The sequence below is a fragment of the Coregonus clupeaformis genome, chromosome 9 (genome assembly GCF_020615455.1).
Source record: "Coregonus clupeaformis isolate EN_2021a chromosome 9, ASM2061545v1, whole genome shotgun sequence".
NCBI lineage: Eukaryota > Metazoa > Chordata > Actinopteri > Salmoniformes > Salmonidae > Coregonus > Coregonus clupeaformis.
The window spans coordinates 8,216,305-8,242,186 of NC_059200.1; the positions used below are offsets into that span (position 1 = coordinate 8,216,305).

The 25,882-nt window shown below is 43.4% G+C and overlaps 1 protein-coding gene across 1 annotated transcript; it reads left to right on the top strand.

Moving 5' to 3' along the window:
* Positions 1-1,197: 1,197 nt before the first annotated feature.
* Positions 1,198-25,342, top strand: LOC121573667 (sacsin). The gene is made up of 8 exons (XM_041885817.2): positions 1,198-1,521; positions 1,733-1,778; positions 2,687-2,774; positions 2,974-3,085; positions 11,451-11,597; positions 12,247-13,678; positions 13,784-13,872; positions 13,983-25,342. The coding sequence occupies exons 2-8, from the start codon at positions 1,753-1,755 to the stop codon at positions 25,019-25,021; spliced, it is 12,933 nt and encodes a 4,310-aa protein (XP_041741751.1). The 5' UTR covers positions 1,198-1,521; positions 1,733-1,752; the 3' UTR covers positions 25,022-25,342.
* The last annotated feature ends 540 nt before the right edge of the window (positions 25,343-25,882 follow it).

The following is a 25,882-nucleotide window of genomic DNA, read 5'->3' on the forward strand; positions in this document are numbered from 1 at the left end:
ATAAACACAAATTACTCTAGCCTTCATCTCGGTGGCTAGTTAGCTGGTTGTCTGTATGGCTAGCTAGTGAAAGTGGCAGCTGAGGATGACGCTTCGTGAGCGCTGCCCACAACTTTTCTTGCCTGACAAACTAGTTAGCTAGCAGCTTGGTCCGTTTCCATATGAATTAACGTTACATCGATAGAAACAACACAAAACAAACAATTAGTTAGCTGACTATATACAGCCAAAAACTGCAACTATTTCCATGAGACAGGGATGAATCATTCGAGCTCCACCGTTGATGTGCTCGCCTGTACCAACCAAGTTATCATGATCTATTCCCCAAGTTTCACAGTCAGCATCAAACATCGACAACACCAAACACATATCTGCTGTTTACTTATTTCACTCTCCTCGACATCATCGGTATTCAAAGCGCAAGGACGTGTGCGAATCCGTATCACCAACCAACATAGATAAAGCCTATTTCACAGTGAAAAGTAATGTCAGCTTCGACGCTGTCATTTTGAGTAATGCATTTTTAAAAACGATGAAAAGTAAAATGACAGCATACCCAGTTTCCGGTTTCTGACAACAGTTCGTTAGCAAGTTAATTTTGCGATATTGACACAGATATTGTTGTTAGAAAACAAGGCCGTTCGCGGCTGCTATAGTAATTTAGAGGAAGGCCGTCGATGGCCGCGATGGGTTCTAAATTAAGGAAGTCTGGAGGTTCTGCTCGCCTGAATTAGAATACTTCATCCCATAGATGGTAGTTCCGATTCAAAATCAGGACTGGCATCCATTGTTTGCGTACCAATGAGTTTAACAGTCAAATTGCCAGGGTAAGAGGTTACAAAACCCTTCCATAGATTATATATCTGTGGCCACAATGTGAGGCTGTTTACATTTTAGAAGCAAGCCATTGACTGCCTTCATCCATAGGGGTATGTACGATAGTTCTGATTGGTTCCAAGTTTATCAGTTCGTAAATTTGCCTCAGCAGAGTGTTGAAATATATTTTTTCTGAGAAAATGCGCAAGAATTGAAGGTGGCACATTTTTTTTTCAGTAATCATAATAATATTTAATTGTCACATACAAAAAAAGTATCTCCTCCCTCGACGTAGATCGATCAACTTCACTGTTTTCGGCGTCAGCCCACCACCTATCACTCATACACACTTTTTTTGCTAAAGGCCTATTGGGGTTTGTGAATCACGCGCTAATAAAAACGTAAAGAGGAAGAGGAAGAAGATGAAGATGAGTCATGCCCTAATGAAAGTTTCGTTTCATACATGGCAAAGCAGGAAACAACTTTGTTATTCCGATGCTGGCAGGGCAGAACAAGATAAAATAGGCTATAAGTTTCATTTCACCCCTGAGGAGGAAATGTAGGTAAACTGAAACACTAGAACAATGAAGAGTCAGTAGAGGGACTGCAGACATGACATAAAACCATTAGTCTACTAAGAATCTGATGACATATGTGGCTTCAGATTACTCCATCGCACTCCATGATCGCAAAGAAATGATTGAGGTAAATTGATCAATTTATGTATCTTAAATACAACAAAAGTCTTATCATGATTATTATTATAAGTTATTATTAATACTAGGCTAGGCCTACTTGATCCTTGAATACTATATTTCTAAACTATAGGGACATTTGTTTGCAGTCTGATTAGTACAGTTATGTTTGTCATCAAGCCATATAACCATAATTATAACAAATTAATTGGTTCTTGTAGAATCCTACCAATGTGGAAGGATGAGTTCGAGTAAGAGGAAAACACGGTGAGGAGATCATTTTAACCAGTTGAACATTCTAACCAGTAGAACATTTTAACCGGTGAAACACTTTTTAACCAGTTGAACGCTTTAACTAGTTGCTTGGAACGTGTGTGTTCTCCTATAGCTGCACGATGCTTTACCTTGCTAACACTATACATGCTTGACCATGTTAACGCTACATGCTTTACTTGGTTAACACTATACATGCTGTGGCTTTACCTTGTTAACACTATACATCGTGGGATTAACTATTGAGATAATTTCCTGTTTCTATATAAAGCTATAAAAATGGAACCAAATGTCAGTTATATTTAGCAGATTTACAGAATTTAAACATAATTTCTTCATGCTTTTAGTAGATAGAAGGTATAGATTGAGAAGAATGAGGTTTCATTTCCAACCATATTGTGAAAACTAAACCACAGAGTTTCTAAACCCAGAGGTGCAACATTGCGAGACTTCTGGGAACGCTTGCGAAACAGACCAAACTGACCAGGCCAGGGTTTGGGGTTTGAGAAGTCAATTCTTCCTTAGTTGTTAATTTTTTTTAAATCTAAAGGCACAACCTAGATTTGAGCCAATGTCTTAAGTAGATGAAGATGTTATTACTCCAACCTTGTGTAAGTGACCAACTGACACATTTTAATTTTCGTCAAAAACAACTTTATATCGAAGGAGTCCCTTTGATTTGACGGCCTGCACATGCGCAGTTCTGCGCGAGACGACCGTTAGGCCCAATGACGTGTTTCTACGCATGAGTTTATGAGTTTAGCTAGTCAACGTCGCCATGACATCGCCTACAAGTGTGATCTGGGATTTCTATTGGAGAAGCAGCTTTAGCCTATATTCATACTGTACTGTCTTTGACTAAACTATCCAACTTCTTCACTTCACTTCTTATTGTTGTTTAGACATTCATTTGCTGCAACAGCGCCCCCTTTCATTGATTACCTGAAGGACATCCTGCGGAGGTACCCTGATGGTGGACAGATATTGAAGGTGAGTTTGATAATAAATCAATCATGTAGTCATCTGTTCACTCTGTACACTTAACGTAAATGTCATTAAAGCCACTACATTTAAAGAAGTAGTGTGAACATCTTGTATTGTATAAGTTCGCCATAGCCCAATGTACTATCCAAACATTAGTTAAAGGCACCTATGTAAACGTCCCTATCCCTATCTGTGCTGTGACCAGGAGCTTATCCAGAATGCTGATGATGCCGGGGCGTCGAAGGTGGTGTTCCTCCATGATGAGAGATGCTACGGCAGCCAGAGCCTCAAGACTGATGGCCTGGGAAAGTACCAAGGTAGGGTTGTTTCATATTTGTGGAAGATTGAAGAGGGTCATTCCATATCTGCACCCATTTTGATTTGAACGAAACCTTTTATACATGTTTGCGCATGGTGGAAGTGGTCAGAAAGTGACCGTTTGGACCTGAATGCCAAAACATTCAGTAGATAGAGGCGCTCAAAGTTGACCTGTTTTGCCTACCCCACCCTACCATGAGACATCCATGTCAAATCAAATCAAATCACATTTTATTTGTCACATACGCCGAATACAACAGGTGTAGACCTTACAGTGAAGTGCTTACTTACAAGCCCTTAACCAACAATGCAGTTTTAAGAAAGAATGCAAAAAAAATCACACAAAAAAAAACAATATAAAATAATACAAAATAAAAGTAACAAATAATTAAAGAGCAGCAGTAAAAATAACAATAGCGAGGCTATATTTACAGGGGGTACCGGTACCGAGTCAATGTGCGGGGGCACCGGTTAGTCGGGGTAATTGAGGTAATATGTACATGTAGGTAGAGTTATTAAAGTGACTATGCATAGATAATAAACAGTGAGTAGCAGCAGCGTAAAAGAGGGGGGGGGGGAGGGTAACGCAAATAGTCTGGGTAGCCATTTGATTAGATGTTCAGGAGTCTTATGGCTTGGGGGTAGAAGCTGTTTAGAAGCCTCTTGGACCTAGACTTGGCGCTCCGGTACCACTTGCCGTGCAGTAGCAGAGGGAACAGTCTATGACTAGGGTGGCTGGAGTCTTTGACAGTTCTTAGGGCCTTCCTCTGACACCGCCTGGTATAGAGGTCCTGGATGGCAGGAAGCTTGGCCCCAGTGATGTACTGGGCCGTACGCACTACCCTCTGTAGTGCCTTGCGGTCGGAGGCCGAGCAGTTGCCATACCAGGCAGTGATGCAACCAGTCAGGATGCTCTCGATAGTGCATCTGTAGAACCTTTTGAGGATCTGAGGACCCATGCCAAATCTTTTCAGTCTCCTTAGGGGGAATAGGTTATGTCGTGCCCTCTTCACAACTGTCTTGGTGTGCTTGGACCATGTTAGTTTGATGGTGATGTGGACACCAAGGAACTTGAAGCTCTCAACCTGTTCCACTACAGCCCCGTCGATGAGAATGGGGGCGTGCTTGGTCCTCTTCTTTTTCCTGTAGTCCACAATCATCTCCTTTGTCTTGATCACTTGAGGGAGAGATTGTTTTCCTTGCACCACACGGCCAGGTCTCTGACCTCCTCCCTATAGGCTGTCTCGTCATTGTCGGTGATCAGGCCTACCACTGTGTGTCATCGGCAAACTTAATGATGGTGTTGGAGTCGTGCCTGGCCATGCAGTCATGAGTGAACAGGGAGTACAGGAGGGGACTGAGCACGCACCCCTGAGGGGCCCCCGTGTTGAGGTTCAGCGTGGCGGATGTGTTGTTACCTACCCTTACCACCTGGGGGCAGCCCATCAGGAAGTTGCAGAGGGAGGTGTTTAGTCCCAGGGTCCTTAGCTTAGTGATGAGCTTTGAGGGCACTATGGTGTTGAACGCTGAGCTGTAGTCAATGAATAGCATTCTCACGTAGGTGTTCCTTTTGTCCAGGTGTGAAAGGGCAGTGTGGAGCGCAATAGAGATTGCATCATCTGTGGATCTGTTGGGGTGGTATGCAAATTGGAGTGGGTCTAGGTTTTCTGGGATAATGGTGTTGATGTGAGCCATGACCAGCCTTTCAAAGCACTTCATGGCTACAGACGTGAGTGCTACGGGTCGGTAGTCATTTAGGCAGGTTACCTTAGTGTTCTTGGGCACAGGGACTATGGTGGTCTGCTTGAAACATGTTGGTATTACAGACCCAGACAGGGAGAGGTTGAAAATGTCAGTGAAGACACTTGCCAGTTGGTCAGCGCATGCTCGGAGTACACGTCCTGGTAATCCGTCTGGCCCTGCGGCCTTGTGAATGTTGACCTGTTTAAAGGTCTTACTCACATCGGCTACGGAGAGTGTGATCACACAGTCGTCCAGAACAGCTGATGCTCTCATGCATGTTTCAGTGTTACTTGCCTCGAAGCGAGCATAGAAGTAATTTAGCTTGTCTGGTAGTCTCGTGTCACTGGGCAGTCTTCATCACTGAAAAAGATAAAGGTAAGAGTTTGATATCGTTTGAAAGCTTACAAACAGGGTTGTCAAACTATTCTACAATTTCTTGAAAAATAGTTTTTTATTTAAAAAATGTAATTTTATTAAGCTTTAACGTCAAATATCTAAAAACGCGTAAACTAAGATTTTTCTAATTTTCACAAATGTTGTAGCTTGGACCCTATTTAACATCATTTGAAGTGTTTGTGTTGTGCCTGTCTTCGGTTGAGACACAGCATACTCTTGAATACAGGGTGGGTGTCATTTCAGTCATATAAATAGAACGCTCCCCATTTGATGTTGCTGAAAGACTGTATGTAACGCTACGGGTTCTTACTTCTGGAAGTTCACAGCAGGCTGTGGCGAGCAGCTACATAATGGGTTCATCTACTGTGTGCAGTATCGTATCGGAGGTCTGCAAAGCCCTTTGGCTTGCCCTGAACGACGACTTTGTAGCCTTTCCTACAGGGAATCAGTGGACCACAATTGCCCAAGACTTTTGGGGACTCTAGAATTATCCCAACTGTGTTGGATCGATTGATGGAAAGCATGTCCAGATCAGGGCCCCCGCCAGAGCCAGCAGCGACTACTTCAACTACAAAGGTACCCACTCCATTATCTTGATGGCAGTGTGTGATGCCCGCTACAGGTTCACAATGGTGGATGTAGGGCAGCGGAGGCTGGTGGGAGGAGCTATAGGAGGACGGGCTCATTGTAATGCCTGGAATGGAATAAATGGAACGACATCAACCCCTTCAAACAAATAGAAACCACATGTTTGACTCCATTCCATTAATTCCATACCAGCCATTACAATGAGCTCGTCCTCCTATAGCTCCTCCCATCAGCCTCCACTGATGTAGGGGTATATGGCAGAGAGAGCGATGGTGGAGTGTTTCAAGAGTTATTTTGGGTCCAAACTGCTGCAGAAGACCCTCAATTTTCAACCGCCAGCTGTCCTGCCAGGTACCACAATGCCAAGTCCTCATGTTTTCCTGGGAGATGCAGCTTTCCCCCTACATGAGAACCTCATGCGGCCTTATCGAGGTATGTTGATAATAGAAAGTTGGAATCAATGTAACTTTATCTGTGTCTAATTTCCCTTGTTACTGTATACATTTATACACCTCTATATGAGACATGTCATTTTATCAAGGCTTTTGGAATATGGTTCCTAGAAAATGGTATGGTGTTTGTTTTGGTTGACCAAATAGGCTATATTTATATCTGACATACAATATAGTCTCTTGTTACCACTCATTCACAGGTGTCCATCGCAATGAACCTGAGCGTACCTACAACTACCGCCACTCTCGTTGTCGGAGAGTCATAGAGAATGCATTCGGCATCATGGCTGCAAGGATGAGGATTCTTGGTCGTCCAATCGAGTGTACCCCTGAAAAGGCAAAGGATATTGTGAAGGCATGTGTGGCCCTCCACAACTACTTATCCTCCACGGATTAAGCTCATGAGCCGAACACAAGATACTTGCCTCCCGCTTTTGCTGACACGCCCCTCCCTTATGGCAACTACCAACCAGGAGAGTGGAGGAGGGTTGTGGCAGGTGACAACAATCTCCAAGAAGCAGGGAGACTATCTTGTGCCAGGGCGACACGGCTTGCAAGTGAAACAAGAATTTCCCCTTCATCTACACTGATTGAGGTGGATTTAACGAGTGACATCAATAAGGGATCATAGCTGTTCAGTCTATGTCTTGGAAAGAGCAGGTGTTCTTAATGTTTTATATACTCAGTGGATATGAACATGAAAAAAATCTGAGTTTACGAGTTTTTAGATAATTGACGTTAAAGTTTTAAAAATGAATTATTTTAATAAAAAAATGTTTTCTTAATAGATCATGAAACAGTTTGACAACCCTGTTTGTAAGCTTTCAAATTACCGTACCAGTCAAAAGTTTGGACACACCTACTCATTCCAGCTTTTTTTTCTTTATTTTTACTATTTTCTACATTGTAGAATAATAGTGAAGACATCAAAACTATGAAATAACACATATGCAATCATGTAGTAAGCAGAAAAGTGTTAAATAAATCAAAATATATTTTATATTTGAGATTCTTCAAAGTAGCCACCCTTTGCCTTGATGACAGCTTTGCACACACTTGGCATTCTCTCAACCAGCTAATTTGTGGAATTTCTTTCCTTCTTAATGCGTTTGAGCCAATCAGTTGTGTTGTGACAAGGTAGGGGTGGTATACAGAAGATAGCCCTATTTAGTAAAAGACCAAGTCATTATTATGGCAAGAACAGCTCAAATAAGCAAAGAGAAATGACAGTCCATCATTACTTTAAGACATGAAGGTCAGTAAATCCGGAAATGAACGTTTCTTCAAGTGCAGTCGCAAAAACCATAGAGCGCTATGATGAAACTGGCTCTCATGAGGAGCGTCACAGGAAAGGAAGACCCAGAGTTGCAAGTGCTGCAGAGGAGAAGTTAGAGTTAACTGCACCTCAGATTGCAGGCCAAATAAATGCTTCACAGAGTTCAAGAAACAGACACATCTCAACATCAACTGTTCAGAGGAGACTGTGAATCAGGCCTTCATGGTCAAATTGCTGCAAAGAAACCACTACTATAGGACACCGATAAGAAGAAGAGATTTGCTTGGGCCAAGAAACACGAGCAATGGACATTAGACCGGTGGAAATCTGTCCTTTGGTCTGATGAGTCCAAATTTGAGATCTTTGGTTCCAACCGCTGTCTTTGTGAGACGCAGAGTAGGTGAACGGATGATCTCCGCGTGTGTGGGTCCCACTGTGAAGCATGGAGGAGGAGGTGTGACGGTGTGGGGATGCTTTGCTGGTGATACTGTCAGTGTGTTATTTAGAATTCAAGGCACACTTAACCAGCATAGCTACCACAGCATTCTGCAGCGATACGCTATCCCATCTGGTTTATACTTAGTGGGACTATCATTTGTTTTTCAACAGGACAATGACCCAAAACACACTCCCAGGCTGTGTAAGGGCTATTTTACCAAGAAGGAGAGTGATGGAGTGCTGCATCAGATGACCTGGCCTCTACAATCACCCAACCTCAACCCAATTGAGATTGTTTGGGATGAGTTGGACCGCAGAGTGAAGGAAAAGCAGCCAACAAGTGCTCAGCATATGTAGGAACTCCTTCAAGACTGTCGGAAAAGCATTCCAGGTGAAGCTGGTTGAGAGAATGCCAAGAGTGTGCAAAGCTGTCATCAAGGCAAAGGGTGGTTACTTTGAAGAATCTAAAATCTAAAATATATTTTGATTAGTTTAACACTTCCAAAGGTGTTATTTCATAGTTTTGATGTCTTCACTATTATTCTACAATGTAGAAAATAGTAAAAATAAAGAAAAACTCTTGAATGAGTAGGTGTGTCCACATTTTTTACTGGTACTGTATATCAAACTTAACAGTTTATCTTTTTCAGTGATGAAGACATCATGGTAGGGTGTGGTTTACAAAATGGGTCAACTTTGAGCACCTCAATCTCCTGAATGTTTTGCCATTCAGGTCCAAAAAGTCACTTTCTGACCAATTCTACCGTGGGAAAATACAGTGCATTCGGAAGGTATTCAGACCCCTTGACTTTTTCCACATTTTGTTGCGTTACAGCCTTATTCTAAAATGGATTACATTTGTTTTTTTCCTCAACAATCTACACACAATACCCCATAATGACAAAGCAAAAACAGGTTTTTATACATTTTTGCAAATGTATTACAAAGGAAAAAATGTAAATATCACATTTACATAAGTTTTCGGACCCTTTACTCAGTACATTTACATTTTGCAGACGCTCTTATCCAGAGCGACTTACAGTTAGTGAATACATATATATATATATATATATATTTTTTTCATACTGGTCCCCCGTGATGTTGCAAACGCCATGCTCTATCAACTGAGCGACATCCCTGCCGGCCATTCCCTCCCCTACCCTGGACAACGCTAGGCCAATTGTGCGCTGCCCATGAGTCTCCCGGTCGCGGCCAGCTGCGACAGAGCCTGGATTCGAACCAGGATCTCTAGTGGCACAGCTAGCACTGCGATGCAGTGCCTTAGACCACTGCGCCACTCAGGACTTTGTTGAAGCACCTTTGGCAGCGATTACAGCCTCAAGTCTTCTTGGGTATGACGCTACAAGCTTGGCACACCTGTATTTGGGGAGTTTCTCCCATTCTTCTCTGCAGATCCTTTCAAGCTCTGTCAGGTTGAATGGGGAGCGTCGCTGCACAGCTATTTTCAGGTCTCTCCAGAGATCATCGATCGGGTTGAAGTCCGGGCTCTGGCTGGGCCACTCAAGGACATTCAGAGACTTGTCACGAAGCCACTCCTGTGTTGTCTTGGCTGTGTGCTTAGGGTCGTTGTCCTGTTGGAAGGTGAACCTTCGCCCCAGTCTGAGATCCTGAGTATTTCTGTTTTTTATTTTTAATAAATTTGCAAACATTTATAAAATCCTGTTTTCACTTTGTCATTTAGGGTATTGTGTGTAGATTGATGAGGAATATATATTTTTTTAAAATCCATTTTAGAATAAGGCTGTAACGTAACAAAATGTGGAAAAGGGTAAGGGGTCTGCATTCTTTCCGAATGCACTGTATGTATGGAAGGTTTCGTTAAAATCACAAGGAGTGCAGTCAGAAAGTGATTGAAATCATATGGAACGACCCAAAATAAATAACTTAAGTTTGAAATTCAACCTTATGTCACAAGGGCTCACTCTTGATTAGACACAGCCAACATGCTGAATTTGATCTTTGACAGTGATTTATGAAATTTTCCATTTTACATCAACATTACACTACAACAACCCCACACTAATAAACACATCAGAAATGAATAAAATACAGGATAAGCTATTGTCTGAGGCTGGCTGCCTTGGTCTCATTGCATGTTATGTTGACTGCTAGGCAGCAAATGTAGAAAGGGCTTTCTACCACAACATCAGATAAACAGCAGGGTAACATGCCCAGATTAATGTCCGGTGCAGAACTGAGGTGTATACTACAATGCAAGCTAGATCTACTCAGGGTTTTATAAAGCTAGCCAGCTTCAGTTAGCTTCACATTCCAGCTCAGGCTTCATCCATGTTATGAAGGTGGATATTGATTGTGCACCCGCCGCTTACTCGAGCCTGGGCAGTAACTGCTCGTTCATGTCGCACGTGGCTAGTCGAACGCCGAACTCTACATTGAGACAATGCTGAAACATCAATCCATGGGCGAGTCAGTGCCACTTTTTCATTTGTGCCGAAATCAAAATGAAAAATGTTTTATCTTGAAGATTCAGCAGGCTATGGTGTGAAATAGGCTGTTAGAAGTGCCGTCTTTCTTTTATTACGTATTGTTAATGCTGTCTTTTGTGTGCTTTGGTGTGCTTATCAATGCACAAGCACCTTTTTTCCCACTCCTATCGATAAAATAGTGTTATTAATTAATACAAAAGTATTACTGTGCTGAAGTTTCAAATGCATTCTGTCATTACTAAATGTGATAGGTATTTTAACATTATTTTTTAACACAAAAAAACATACAAATATTTCATCAGTCATCTTCCTCAAATGAAGGGGATGATGACACAATCTTTGCGAGAGGGCGGGAATGTTATTTCAATGGTCCTTCATTCAGGATAAATGGAGTTAGCCCTTAGTTAGCCTGCCCTGGAGCAGGTTAGTTCTGAATGATTTTTTGCCATAGAAATGTACCTGGCTAAAAGTTGAGCCACTTTCGTGTCACTGGTTATCCCGAGTTGAACTCAGAGTGGACCAAAGTTACCTCGCTAACTCGTCAAACCTCATTCGTAGTATAGGGCTCTGATTAGAATCTTAATCATCATGCTGGAATGATGCTCTGAGCCTCAGGAAACATTGTCTGAGCATCAGGAAACATTCTCTCTCTGGCTCACGCAGGGCCGGCAGCAAATGTGTGGCAAGCTGGCATTAGCAAAAAAAATATAGTACCACACTCTATATGCTCCCAACAATGTAATGGGTAAACCTGGCATTTGCCCCAGTACTTTTCAATCTGGGATGGTGGTGCCCCGCCACTTTAGATTTTTGAAAAGAGGGACAAACTACTGAATGAACTGACTGTTGTTGTCTCTGTGGGCAGGTCCTGTGCTGTATGAATAACTGACTGTTGTCGTGTCTGTCAGCAAGTCCTAATGTGTATGAATATCTGACTGTTGTCGTGTCTGTCATCAGGTCCTAATGTGAATTAATAACTGACTGTTGTTGTGTCTGTGAGCAGGTCCTGCGCTGTATGCCTTCAACAATGCAGAGTTTACAGCAGAGGACTGGGAGGGAATCACAACCACAGGCCGGAGCATCAAACGCAAAGACCCAAACAAAGTTGGCAGGTTTGGGATCGGATTCAACTCTGTCTATCACATAACAGGTGAACACCAAAGTATTATTATCACAACAAAGAATCAAACAATGAGCATGCAATAGCTACTGTATATCACAAGGTGTGGTTGATATGCTAAAATCCATATCACAGCGCATGGATCTATACCGGTATACCGGAAATATCGCCATACCGCCCATTGCTAAGTTTAAATTGTCCTTTATAGCCAGCTTTTCATAAAATGTCAAATGCAGATGTTTTTATCTCAATATCAAATCATTTCTGGGTAACAATTAAGTAACTCACTGTGACTGTTTTCAATTAAAATGGTCAAAAAGAAACAAAAATAGCTTCTTAGCATAGAGCAATTTCTCAAGGAAGAATTTTCTAAGGACTGTCTGAGTGGGGAGGGGAAAACGTAAAACTAGTTGTTATTGGCAGAGAGTTTTAGAACTCTTTCTTATTGGTCTATTAACTAATTTACCACTGGTGATGTCACCAGGCAGGCCAAAACTCCATCCCAGAAAAATAGGCTGAAAATTCAGGAGGTCTTTTCAAACAGCTCTTACACTTAAAGGGAATTATCATAATTTTCACAATTTCATAGTATTATTCCAACCTCATAGTGTGGAAATCTATATAATACACAGGAAGATTACAGCATTTCATTCACACTCAGTCATCTGATCATTTCTAGATGTGCCATCCATATTCAGTTCCAAGTACCTGGGCTTCCTGGACGCCCAGGACAAGCTGTTTGAGGAGGATGGAGGCTTCCGGTGGTCTCTGGAGGACGAGGAAGACAAGAAAATTCTCCTGAATCTGCAGGATCAGTTCCAACCGTTCAGAGATGTCGTCAAACTAGTCAGTGGACAGAGATGGACGGACATCATCCAGGAGGAGCAGCACTTTAAAGGGACCCTCTTTAGGTTTCCTCTGCGCAGTGAGGCCTCAGAGATCTCAGATAACCTCTATGACTACCACAAAGTAGTTAAGCTTTTCGACAGCTTCATTGCAGATGCAGACATAAGCCCTCTGTTCTTGAGGAACGTGTCATCAGTCTCTTTGCAGCACATCAACACAAATGGATCCGTCAACACCCGGCTCTCAGTGACCTCCTCCAGTCCCACAGCTTATCCAGGTCTGAAGTCCAGGAGTGAGTCAAACATCAAGGGCTCAACCTGCTTCAAAACCATCACCTGTACCTCCAACGACAAGAAGCAGACAAAGACCAAGTGGCTTGTGACAACATGTTGCATGAAAGACGGAAATGTACCGGAGCTAGATTCACTTGCCAAGAAGCTAAGTTTCCACCCTCATGTTGACATAGCGTTTCCGTGTGGCCAGGAGAGTGTCCTGATTGAGGGAAGACTGAGCTGCTTCCTGCCCCTTCCAAACAACGACTCCAACAAGACTGGACTCCCGGTCCATGTGAACGCCTGCTTCGGCCTCACTGACAACAGAAGACACATCAAGTGGCAGGAGGAAGACCAGAAGTATGATGAAGCTGCGATGTGGAACGAGCTGCTGGTGAAGGAGGTCCTCCCTCACACATACCTCCTGATGCTGCAGGATGCCACCAACCTAGCCAAGACCTCCACACTCCCCGTCTCAGCTGTGTACAACATCTGGCCAGACCTCAGTCAGACCAAACACAAATGGCATGGGATTGCTGAGGACATTCTACAACGTCTATTTAGACAGAACACCGCTGTCTTCTCTCTAGCTGAAGACGAAAGACAGTTTGTTTCTCCCGCCGAGGCTGTGTGTCCATCCAATAACACCAAGGTGTCTGAAATTATGGCTGCTGTGACCAGGACCTTGATTGCAGGAGGAGAAAAGCTTGTCACCTTCCCATATCATGTCTCCAGAGCTGTCCAGCTGGCCTTCCCAGAACCTGACACTCTGAAATGGGTGACTCCAGCTCTTGTAAGGGACGTTCTCCGCAGAGTTACTGTGTCCAACCTCTCTAACGATGACAAACGGTCTCTGCTGCAGTTCATCTTGAGCGATGAGAATTACCACAACCTCAGGGGTCTGAAGATGCTTCCTCTCAGCGATGGGACTTTCAAGACATTCACAAATGAAGAGAAGGACATCGCTCTCATTGACAATGATTCATTTCCAAGGTAAATTCTTAATAATCTAAATATACAGTGCAGTATTTTTTATATGGATAATCCATGCCTTTTTCTTCCATTAAGAATTTACAAGTAAGTCTTCTCATCATGCAGAGTGCTGCTGCCAGGTTGCAAAGCCCTGTTTCTGCCGGATGATCTCAGCACCACTAGCATCCACCATTTGAGGCAACTAGCAGCAACAAGTAAGTTAATATATTGTACAAATTATGAAAGGTTTTGGATATCATGTAGAATTGCAAATACCTGCATGTTTTTTTACATGGTTATTATTTCTATATCTCCGTAATTGTAGATACATTCAAAGTATTCAATGTGGATGCTGACATTGTGGCTACATTTGCAAAGAAGACTCTCCCAAAGGACTGGGAACAGACAGGTGGTCATGTCACCTGGGAGGTAGGGAGTGGCCATCACCCACCCTTGAGGTGGCTCAGAGAGTTCTGGCAATGTCTCAACACTCACTGGGGAGATCTGAGATGTTTTGAAGGCATGCCTCTGATACCCATCGAGCCTCTTCACGATAATAGCCATTATGTCATACTTGCAAGACTACAACAGAATCCAACCATAATTTTTCGGAAAAGCAAGCAAACCATCTTACCAGACAAAATCGAGAAAGTGATAAAGAAGGTTGGGGGAACAGTGGTGAACAGAGATGAATGCCTGAAGCACCAAGATCTTGACTCGTACATACTACCACCATCGCCTCAGAACATTCTACAGGTGTTCATGAACTTAGCTGCCAGTCAGGTCATCATTGGAATCAGGTCTGCTCCTCACCATGAGAAAGAGGAACTCAAAGCCTACCTCTCTACTCTGAATTCTCTCAAAGTCCAGGAGCGAGATCTGCTCTCAAAGATGCCTCTCTTCCAATCAATGGCCGGAGAATACGTTTCCGCCCAATCCAAGCAGGCAGTGGTTCTGAGTTCCACCCCAGCTCTCCCCACAGAGCTCCCCATGCCGGATTCCATTGTCCGGTGTGCAACTGAGGCTGATCGCAGGCTCCTATTGTTGCTCAAAGTTGATCTCCTGGATACCGCCCAGGCGGCCATTTATTTGATTGATGGAGTTGAGAGGAAGTCTTTCAAGAAACAAGAGACTGAGAGAATCATGACCTGGATATTACAGCATGGCAGTATCCTCTTCTCACAGAATGGGACCTTGTACAGAAAATGTAAGGATTTGAGCTTCATCGAAGTAGATGAAGGAGAATTGAAGAAGACCTCCAGCATTTTCGATCCAAACAATAAAACCTTCCAAGTCCTTTTTGAAAGAGATTTTTTTCCTCCAGCTGTGTTCACACAGACTCCAGAGATGCTTGACAGTTTAGCACGTATTGGATTGCAGACAAAGGAAATGGAAGTCTCAGCAGACAACGTGTTGCATATTGCCACCCATATTGAGAAATCACGTGTTCACCCACAAAGAGCTTTCAAAAAAGCAGAAGCACTTCGAAGACTATTGAATGACAATGACCTGCTCTCCCAGTTCTCTCATCAGCAGCTGCAGCACCTCTCACAGTTGCAGTGGGTCCCTTGTGAGAATCCTTGCATCACGAAAGAAAAGAACAAGGGGAAAAGTTTATACAAGCCAGAGGAGATACGACATTCGGAGTACAAGGGCATTGTAGGGCATGTCATGCCTCTTACTGGAGACTTCAGTCAGAAAGTAAGCAGCAAACTGGGTTTGTTACGTCTCCCTCCTGCTGAGAAGGTTATGGAGAATATGTCATCGCTGGCAGCTGTGGCCCAGGCAATGACAGATCCAGATAAAGATGTGCAGTTTAAAACCAAGCTGCATAGCATTTACAAATACATGCAAGATCACATTCCTGAGGTCAGGGAAGTGACGAACAAGAGATGCATACCTTGGCTGTGGATCCACAACCATTTTGTTTTTCCTCATGATGTAGTCTTGGCCTACCCACCTGATTTGGATCTGAGCTCGTACATTGAGAGGGTGACAGATGAATTTCTTCCATACAACACCTTGCTGACAGAATTTGGAGTGAAGACATCACTGTCAGATAAAGAAATAGAGGACATCCTTCATGACATCAAACAGACCATTGAAGAAAGGTCCCAACCATTTGGCGAACCCTCAGAGCTGAAAGTGTCAATAGCCATTCTGAACTGGATGTGGAGAGAGAAGAAGACCGTCAGGGTCAATATCCCAGTGCCAGTCATGGCAGGGAGTCAGAGATTTACCCTGCAACCGTTGTCCAAGACAGTGTTTTGTGACATAAGCAGAAACAGTCTGGAGGATATACAGCACGACCAGGAGGAGATTCATGTCATCCACGTGGAGATTCCACCGGCGACGGCAGAGTGGCTGAACATCCCGTTCCTCAGCACCCGGATCCTGCGTCCAGAGTTAATTGGAATAGAGCAGTGTGGGCAGTCAGAACCCATAACTCTGAGGATCAAGAACATTCTGAAGGAGTATGACGAAGAGAATGACATCTTCAAAGAGCTCATTCAGAATGCAGAAGATGCTGGAGCAAACACCTGTAAATTCATGGTGGATTTCAGGGACCACAAAGACCCTGTGGACAGCCTCATAGACCAAGGCATGTCCCTCTGTCAGGGACCATGTCTCTGGGCCTTCAACAATGAGCTCTTCAGTGAGGATGACTGGAAAAACATTGTCAAACTCGGATCTGCCTCAAAGGAAAATGAGGTTGAAAAAATAGGGAAGTTTGGGCTAGGATTTAATGCTGTGTACCATGTGACTGATATTCCCTCAATCCTCAGTGGCAAGGGGCTACTGATACTTGACCCAAATGTTACACACCTGCAAAAGCACATACAAAACAAAGCAAATGCTGGAATCAAACTCGACTTATCTCGGGAGCAGCTTCTGCACAGGTTTCCTGGACAATTCAGACCATATGAGCGAATTTTTGATTGCAATCTTTCAAAAGAGAGCACTCAGAAATTCTACCAGGGCACGCTCATTAAACTACCTTTCCGGACACGAGAGGAGGCTGTCAAGTCAGAAATCAGCGGAAATGTGTATGACAGAGATGACATAGTAAAATTTCAACAGGAACTGATCAACTCACAAACTCATCTCCTCTTTCTGAAGAACATCAAGACGGTATCTCTTCAAAGCCTCCCGAGCGATGCTTCCACTCCTCCTCAAGACGACCAAATAGAGACTCTCTTCACTGCCACCAGAAAGGTTGTGAGCACAATCAAGATTCCGGAGGACACTCCTCCAGGAACGATGCAGAATGATGCTCTGAAATCTCTGACGAAGCATTATGCGAAATGCCAAGAGGTAATTGACTGCCATAGCGCCAACATAGCTGAACTAACTCAACAACATTGTGATGGATCTGATGTCCAGTTCTGGCTCCTGTACAATTGCTTTGGGACACAAAATTCTTTACAAATGGTCCAGACAGACAACAAGCAAACTGTGTTCTCCTTGCCAATAGGAGGTGTTGCTGTACCATTAAACAAAGAACCACAGACCGGGAAATGGGTCCCGGGAGAGGCCAAACTGGTTGGCCAGGCTTTCAGCTTCCTCCCCCTCTCTGTTGCCACAGGGCTCCCGGTGAACCTGAATGGATCCTTTGCTGTGACCTCTAATCGGAGAGGTCTGTGGGAGAGTGGTGTGAAATATGACTGGAATAGAGCTCTCCTGCAGGATGCTGTTACAACTGCATATGTCACTACACTACTAGTGTTGAAAAATATGTCAAAAAATGGAGACCTTCAACGTTACCAGTACTACACCTTTTGGCCCAATGGAGAGAATGTGAGCAAGACATTCAAACCCCTGGTTGATGAATTTTACTTCGCCATCGCTCAGCACTTCTCTGGCAAAGCTCTGGAGCTCTTCAGTGATGGGGACAACTGGTGCTCAATGTGCAATGCCAGATTTCTGCACCCAACTATTCAAGAGAACAAAGCTGTAGGAGAGCTTGCAATGAAGGTTTGTCAAAGCAATCCAAACACATCTTATCATGTTGTCCCATTGCCATCGTGGGTGAGACAGAGCTTCATACAGACCGGCTTTGATAAGATTCTAAAACAGAGAACATTTGATTGGGAAGCATTTTACCAAGAAGTGGTATTTAACAACCTGAGCACTATGGACCAGAAGAGTAGGAACGCTCTTGTGCTGCATGCTATTGACCTGAATGACGATGCCATTGACAATCTACTGAGGAGCTACCCATGCATTCCTACAAAGAAAGGTGGACAACTCCAGTTCATCAAAAAACTTGTGAATCCCCCTGGAAAAGTAGCACACTTGTTTGAGCAAGAGGAAGGACGGTTCCTTGGGGGGACCAAAAATGACTTCTGTTCCCCTAAAAGGATTCAACGTCTGTCTGAACTGGGGATGCTGAGTGACCAGCTCCCTTTGGAGGACATCACAGAGAGAGCAGAGACCATTGCCAGCATTTGGCAAAAAGACAAAGGGAAAGCATACAAGCATCTTCAGTGCATCCTGGAGCTGATGAGGGACTCCTTACAGGATGAAGCCTCGCCTCACTGGGAGACTCTGAGAAACACAGAGTTCATTCCAGCATGTGCTCCAGTGAATACATGGGAAGGTAAGGATGATAGAGCAGGGAAGGATGGAGCAGTCAGGCTTCAAAAGCCTACTGACATTTACAGTGACCGATGTCGCCATCTAGTTGACATGACACAGTCTGTGGTAGACTCTTCAAAACTGAAAATACACAGTGATGATGCAGTGCTACGCATACTGGGACTTTGTGAAAGCCCTTCACTTGAGACAGTGCTTCAGCAGCTGCAGGAAGCATCCAAGCACACAGAAACATTTGACAAACGGATGCTTTTCAACATCGCCTATGAATGTTACAAATTTCTGAATGAATGGCTACATGATGAGAAGGACTCCACAGCCATTTTTGAGGGGGCACACTCATTCCCCTTTATCCTGGTTGAAGACAGATTTGTGGATGTAAAATCTGTGGCAAAAAATGAGAAATTTGAGGCTAAACCGTATCTTCATGTGCTTCCACCTGCCTTGTCCAAATTCAAAGAGCTCTGGAAATGTCTAGGCATTCAAAAGAAATTCACACCAGAACAGTTCCATTGTGTACTGCAGAAACTTAGCCAAGCCTACGGTATCAGCCCACTTTCCAATAATGATCTAGAAATTTGCCTGATAATAATCCTAAGGGGATTATACAAGGCCAAAGATGAAAACCAAAATGACGGTCTCATACCTGATGAAAACCAAGATGACTGTCTCATACCTGATGGAAGTGGTGTTTTGCAGCCATCTAACCAGCTCTATTTTAATGACAGCCCCTGGATGGAAGTGTCAGAAGATGTCACTTTATGCCATAAAAAGATATCTCGTCCCATTGCACTTTATTTTGGGGTGATCACAACAAGACACCACACACTGCAAAAGCATTCAGTAGAGAACTTCTCACCATTTGCCGAAGAGTTCGGACAACATGAGGAACTGACCGTCCGCATTAAAAATATAATTGCAGCTTATCCCGCAAAGAAGGACATCCTGAAGGAGCTCATCCAAAATGCTGATGATGCAGAGGCCACAGAAATTCACTTTGTTTGGGACAAAAGAAAGCACAGCACGGAAAGAACATTTGGACAGAGATGGCATCCACTGCAGGGCCCTGCACTGTGTGTGTACAACAACCAGGTGTTTTCTGATGCTGATCTGAGAGGCATTCAACAGCTGGGACAAGGTGGAAAGCACAACATTCCAGGGAAAACCGGAAAATATGGACTTGGATTTAACTCAGTCTACCACCTGACTGACTGTCCTTCGATCCTTACCGGTGACAAATGGCTCTGCATATCTGATCCCAATCTGAAGTATGTTGAAGGTGGATCACGAGAATCACCTGGCCGCAAGTACACACTGAAAAAGGAATTGAAGAACACCTTCATGGATGTTTACAATACGTTTCTCCCAAAGGAATTCTCTCTTGAAAATGGCACGATGTTTAGGTTGCCTATCAGAACGTGTGCCATGGCAAAAACCTCAAAAATATCAAACAATGAGGTCAATGACAGAGATATTGATGAACTGTCTTCAGCTCTCCGTGAAGACCCTGATGGATTGATTCTCTTCTTGAAGAACATCAGGAAAATACAGTTCCATGAAATCAACACAAACACAGGAAAGCTCAGAATTACTTTCTCGATTGAAAAAAGTATTTCTGAGAAGAGCATTGCAGAAAGGGTTTCTTTTCAAAACCACGTACAACAATCCCTGTTGTCCAATGGACCAACAACACCACATGAAGCCATTTACAATGTCAAGATTTCATCATCTGATAAAAGGCAAAGCCAGTGGATCATTGCAGAGCAGTTTGGCTCCTTTAAAGGAAACACTGATATGGAAGGACAGACTGGCAGAGTTCCCCAGGCAGCTTTGGCAGCATGTGTAAGCTGTCATCCTAAACAGGATGACTTCATTGGACAAGTGTTCTGCTCCCTGCCCTTGCCTGGTAAAACTGGACTTCCAGTCCATGTCAACGGACACTTTCAGGTAGATTCTTCCAGACGGGCGCTCTGGAAAGAGGATGGGAAAAGTTTGAAGACTGATTGGAATGAGTCTCTGAAAATGAACATCATCGCCCCACTGTACGCTGGCCTTCTGAATTACATCTGCAACCTAAAGAAAGCGAAATCCAATTCCATACATCTTATTGATTCAGTCCTGGACAGCTCCTACTTGTGCTTCTTCCCCACAATTACCAAAGACATTGGCCAAGATTGGCATGAAATGATTCATGAAGTGTACAGGTCAGTCAATGAAAGAGAACTCTGTGTTGTTCCAGTACTTCGCAGATCAACTCGTCAAGTCCAACCCCAGTCAATAACACACCTGACAAACCTAAAGGAGTACACTGTTGACTGGTCAAGTGTAAGAAAGACAGAACCAACTGACACACCTCATTTGACAAGCATGGACAACGAACTTGTCATTTCTATTTTGGAGGATATTGGAATGCAGTTGGTTCCTTCATCCACAAAGATGACAAAAATATGGACCTGCTTTGAAATGGCTGGAGTTGATGTGGAAAGAGTCAGTCCTTTGACGGTGGGAAACTACCTGAGGAAGAAACCACTGAATGATCCAACTCAAACTGAAATGGGTTTACCTCTACCCATTGGGCAGACTTTGATCAGAGACAAAAAGAGATGCTCCAAGCTCTTGGAATACTGTATCAAAGATGTTGTAGTTAGCAACAAAACTTCCAGTTCAGACAGTGGACTTCAAATAGATGCTAACAAAAAGTGTTCCAGATCAGTCAGTGGACTTCCACTCCTTCTCACTCAAGATCAGATTCTTAGAGTGTTCGACCCTGAGTCTCCCAAGCTTCTGTTAACATTTGACGGAATGTTCCATGGACATCAAGAGGATTTTGCTGATTACACAACCAACTATAAGCATGTTAAGGTTCTAGAAGATGGGAACTTTCTTGAGAAATGTACAATTCCAGTCGCAGCAAAGTATTTTAAACCTATACTTCTGCAACTCCTTCAAAACTGTGAAACTGATCCACACTGCAGGCTACATGTACCAGACGAGACAATGCACTCATGGCTGAAAGAGCTGTGGGAATTCTTTGATGATCAAGTCAAATTAGCAGCTACAAAGGGTGGAGGTGATAATCAGGCTCTCAGGGCCATAAAGGAGTTGTTCTCTGACTGCCCTATTTTGCCAGTTGTGTGCCCAAGACTAAACAACAAACATGTTCTCCAAACAATGAGGAAGATGTCCAGTGTGATTCATGTTGAATCAAAAGAAGACATGTCATCTATCCTCCTGAAACTTGGTCTCATGAAACTAAACATTAAATTCTTCGGACATATGGACCATCTGCAGTACCTACTCCCTGAGTTATTGAAGACAAGTGACGGCAGTGCTGTGTTAGACCAAGTCCACCAGCTGGAACATTCAGAGTTTCGGCATCTTTCTGATGATGAGTTGAATAAACTATTACATTTTCTGCAGTCTGGGATGTGCTCATCTAAAAACAAACAGGGCTACCAGAGAAAGTTCAAGTCATTGCCACTATTTGAAACCATACAGAGTAGACGGCAGCGGATTGATGGACAACAAAATGTATTCATCCTCAAAACAGAGTTCAGGGAAAGCTTTCCAGATTTGTACATGGCAGATGACAACATCTTCCTCAAATGTAACTCTGAAAATGAGAGCTTGTCAGGAAACCTGAGCATTAAAATATTAAATGATTTGGAGTACTATGTACAGTTTATTCTGCCTTTCCTACACAAGCTAACTGAGAACCAAATGATTCACTCTGTCCAGCTGTTGTTGTCACTACAATTAAAACCCAACTACCAGTACCATGAAAAAATCATCTCTACAATGAAAAATGTGAAATTCATTCGGAACATCCATGGGAATCTGCAGATGGCCTCTTACTTCTTTGATAAGAATGAGAAGTTGTACAAAGTCATGCTGCCACAAGAGAGATTTGTGCCAGAAAGGTTCTGGAAAAGATTCCCAGATGGAGAAATCATATCTCATAAGGATCAAGTAAGGAAACTGCTCATAGAACTTGAAATGAAGTGCACTGTGTCAGATGAGGAGATAATTCAGTTTGCTCATGAAATTGAATTGGATGCCAAAGTCACTACCAGCCTCCAAGAGCTGAAACTAAAGTCGTCTACATTGTTGGAAACTATTTTGGAAAGGGGTGTCAAAAAGTTAGCACCAAACTTTCTCAAAATTATTTCTGACATTAAGTTTGTTTTTCCTGTGGAAATTCAAAAGAAGTTGTGCAGCTTCCACCAGTCATTTGCTGGGGATAGGACTTTAGTTTCAATCAGAGGTTGTTTGTTTGGAGAAAATCTCCTCCACAAATCCCTAATTTGGACATCCATGCCAATACTGCACTTAAGAATGTCTATTGAAAAGCACAAAACAATGATGAGAGAAGCAGGCGCTGTTGAACAGCCCCCTCCAGAACGTGTGATAGAGAATCTCAGAAACATCTGTCAGTCACCATGCCAAACACCTGACTTGGTTGGAACCCGAGCTGAAGTGTTCCGGAAATCTTACACCTATCTACAAACAATAGAGTTTGACCCCAAGCCGTTGACTGACCTCCCTCTTGTGCTGGTGGAAGAAGATTCTGCACTTGTAAAGACCATGCAAACAACTATAGTACTGCCTCATGACGTGACGTTTAGGCCCTATTTGTATTGCATTCCTCCAAAGGATATTAGGTATGCAGAATTCTTCAAGAAAATTGGCGTCAAAGACGAGCCTACTGCAGAGCAGTACTGCAACGTGCTACAAGAAATCCATGCAGATTCCACCGACAAGCAAACCCTTCAACCAAATCTGGAGGAAACTGTCAAGCGTGCTGTAGAGCAGCTATTTTGTCTGATCAGGAAATTGAAAGAAAATCAGTTGACCTCAGAACTTCCCAAGGCTTTGTATCTACCGTCAACAGATGGCAGACTGTACCCTTCAGACTCACTGTATTTCAATGACACAGTCTTCCAGGTTAGCAGATTGGAGGGTGCTCTTAAAGACAAATTGAAACTCCTGGAGAAACTGAGCAACTGTCATTTAGGGTTCGACATGTATGAGCATCATAAAATGCTGCAGTTGCTGCCCCTGGAGATACGACCCAAAATGCTCTCCCAGATTACAGTAGAGAACGTGGTGGAATCCAACATGCAACTGTGTGAGTACGGGGAGGGCTGCGAGTTCAGCGGATGGTTTCAGGCACATCTATCCTCCGCTCCCTTCAGGCATGGTCTGGTTTGTCTCATTAGACAGCAGAAAGAGGGCCAGGTATCACAAGGCGATGCTGCCACCATGTGTGAGAAAGTCTTTGGCAGCATTGAGATCACCTGCTGCAAGAGCCTTGAAACAGTGCTTTGGCTTGGCAAGGAGCTACTGAGTGGCACCACTGCTGCCACACAGCTGTATGTCAAAAAGGGCCAGCAAGGTTGCACCTTCTACCTGAAACACAACAACGACACGGCCCACAAAGTGAAGAGTGAGGTCATCATGAGACTGACTAATGAGATTAATGTCCTTCTCAAAAACATTCTCGGCTCAAACCTCCTGCTAGTTCTGGGACACCTTCTCTCGTGTGATAGCATGGAGGATGTCAAGATGGCTCTGGAGCAGAGCGGTATCCATTACAGCGCCGATACTGGCAGCACCGATACCAAAGAATCCCTGAAAGGACCGCCAGAACCAGGAAGTTCTGTTCCTGAAGAGTGGCACGACGCCCTGGACATGAGCTACCTCAACAACTATGAAGCTGGGGAATACGTTGCCTATAAGAAGACGGCAGAGGAGGAGCATTGGTGTTATGCAGTTGTAGTGGAACAGCTGTATGTACCAACAGGTCAATCAGGACAGAGTGCCCACAGATACAAAATACAGATGGGGAAAGATAAAGTAATCGAAGTTGGTGCCCTTGATCTGTACCAATTTAAACGGGAAAAGAAGCCTTCCTCCACTTCCACTGGAGCAACTTGCATGGAACTGGTACAACTGGCAGAGTCAGTCCCACGGTCATCAACAACAAGGGCCTTGCCACAGTCTTTGGAAGAAGCCAAAAAGGACATTGAGAAATGTCTGGCAGAGATATGGACTCTGTCTGCAGAGGAGAGGTACAAGGCCATCAAGCGCCTCTGGCTGAGGTGGCACCCAGACAAAAACCTAGACTTTCTACAACTTGCCACAGAGGCATTCAAGTATCTGCAAAACAGAATTGAGGATCTTGAGAACAGCAGGACGGGGAACCAATCATCCCCGCAATGGAACACACATTTCCGAAACTTCTACGAACAGTGGAACCAGGAAGCTCATCACCACCGGTGTGGGAGAGAGAGGTTCTACAGAACAAGGGGCCACAATACCAGATACAACTTCTATACATATCATGAAAACGTACCACAACCCAACCGAGCAGAGGCTCAGCGCTGGCTCAGTCAGGCCCAGTGTGATCTAGCTGCTGCTCACAACGACACAGGAGGCAGGGCCACAGAGTGGACTCTGTTCAAGGTACATCAGGCCGTGGAGAAGGCTCTCATAGCAGCCGAGTACAGAAGACATGGACAACATTCCAGCAACAGTTCCATCTCCATCCTGGCTGAGCGGGTGTCTGGCTACAGCCCCAAGTTAGACACTCTACCCAGCATTGTGAGCAAACTGAAACAGCTGGGAGTCGACGCCAAGACCACTCAATACCCAAACTACCACCACTTACCACACATTCCAAACAAAATGTTCAAGTGTGAGAATGAAACAGAGGTACTGGACATGGCATCAAAGCTTCTGTGCAAAATAGAAATGTATATTAATTGATTCTAGACATAGCCTGCAAATGTTTCCATTGGGCATTGATAGAAAACAAACGGTTGATTATTGCATCCAGTTCTTTAGAAATGCACACAAAAAAATGCTAAATGCTATGTGATTTGATTTAGAAATGCTAAATGTATATTTCATGTTGTAAGCTTGTGCTTAGCTGCAAGTATATTATGATCATTCAAGTTGTTCAGTAATTATTTTGAAGAATACATTGATTTAAAAGATCAATTGTTTTTGTTATAGGTTAAATGCTCACAAAAATACAGTAAAATGTTAGTTTTTCCACTTTTTATGTTGAAGATGTATTCTGTGCTAATAAATGTCAAATATAAATGTGATTAAATAAAGTAAACATTGATCATTCTCTCTGCATCATCTCTGACACATTACATAGAGCGAGTACTTTAGAGATCATTCTTTACAATTAAGGTTTAAAATCAGAAATCAAATGTATTTTACTTGAAGGATATTGGTGAAGTGCTGACACAGTTTTGACATCGTTAATAGATATTAATTGAGTATTATTCAGTCTCCAAGTAAAACGATGATCAATGATATCTCCAGTATGAACGGTCACCACTCATCAGAAAAGAACAGTCTGGTAGTGTGTGCTTGGTTGTCTCTCAGCAATAGCCAGCCCCCAGTGTTTATACAATACAAAATGTTAAAAGGCTTCTTTTGTTTTGTTCTGTTGTCTTCAGAGAAAAACATGTTAATCTGTGGTTAGTCTGGGGGTTCATCTGAATCATCTTCAGTCTCTTAACACACATCTTCACCATGACCCTATGGCTGGAGCCTTTATCTGGGATCCAATAATAATAACTTGCATAACTTTGTACATACAACAGGCTGCTG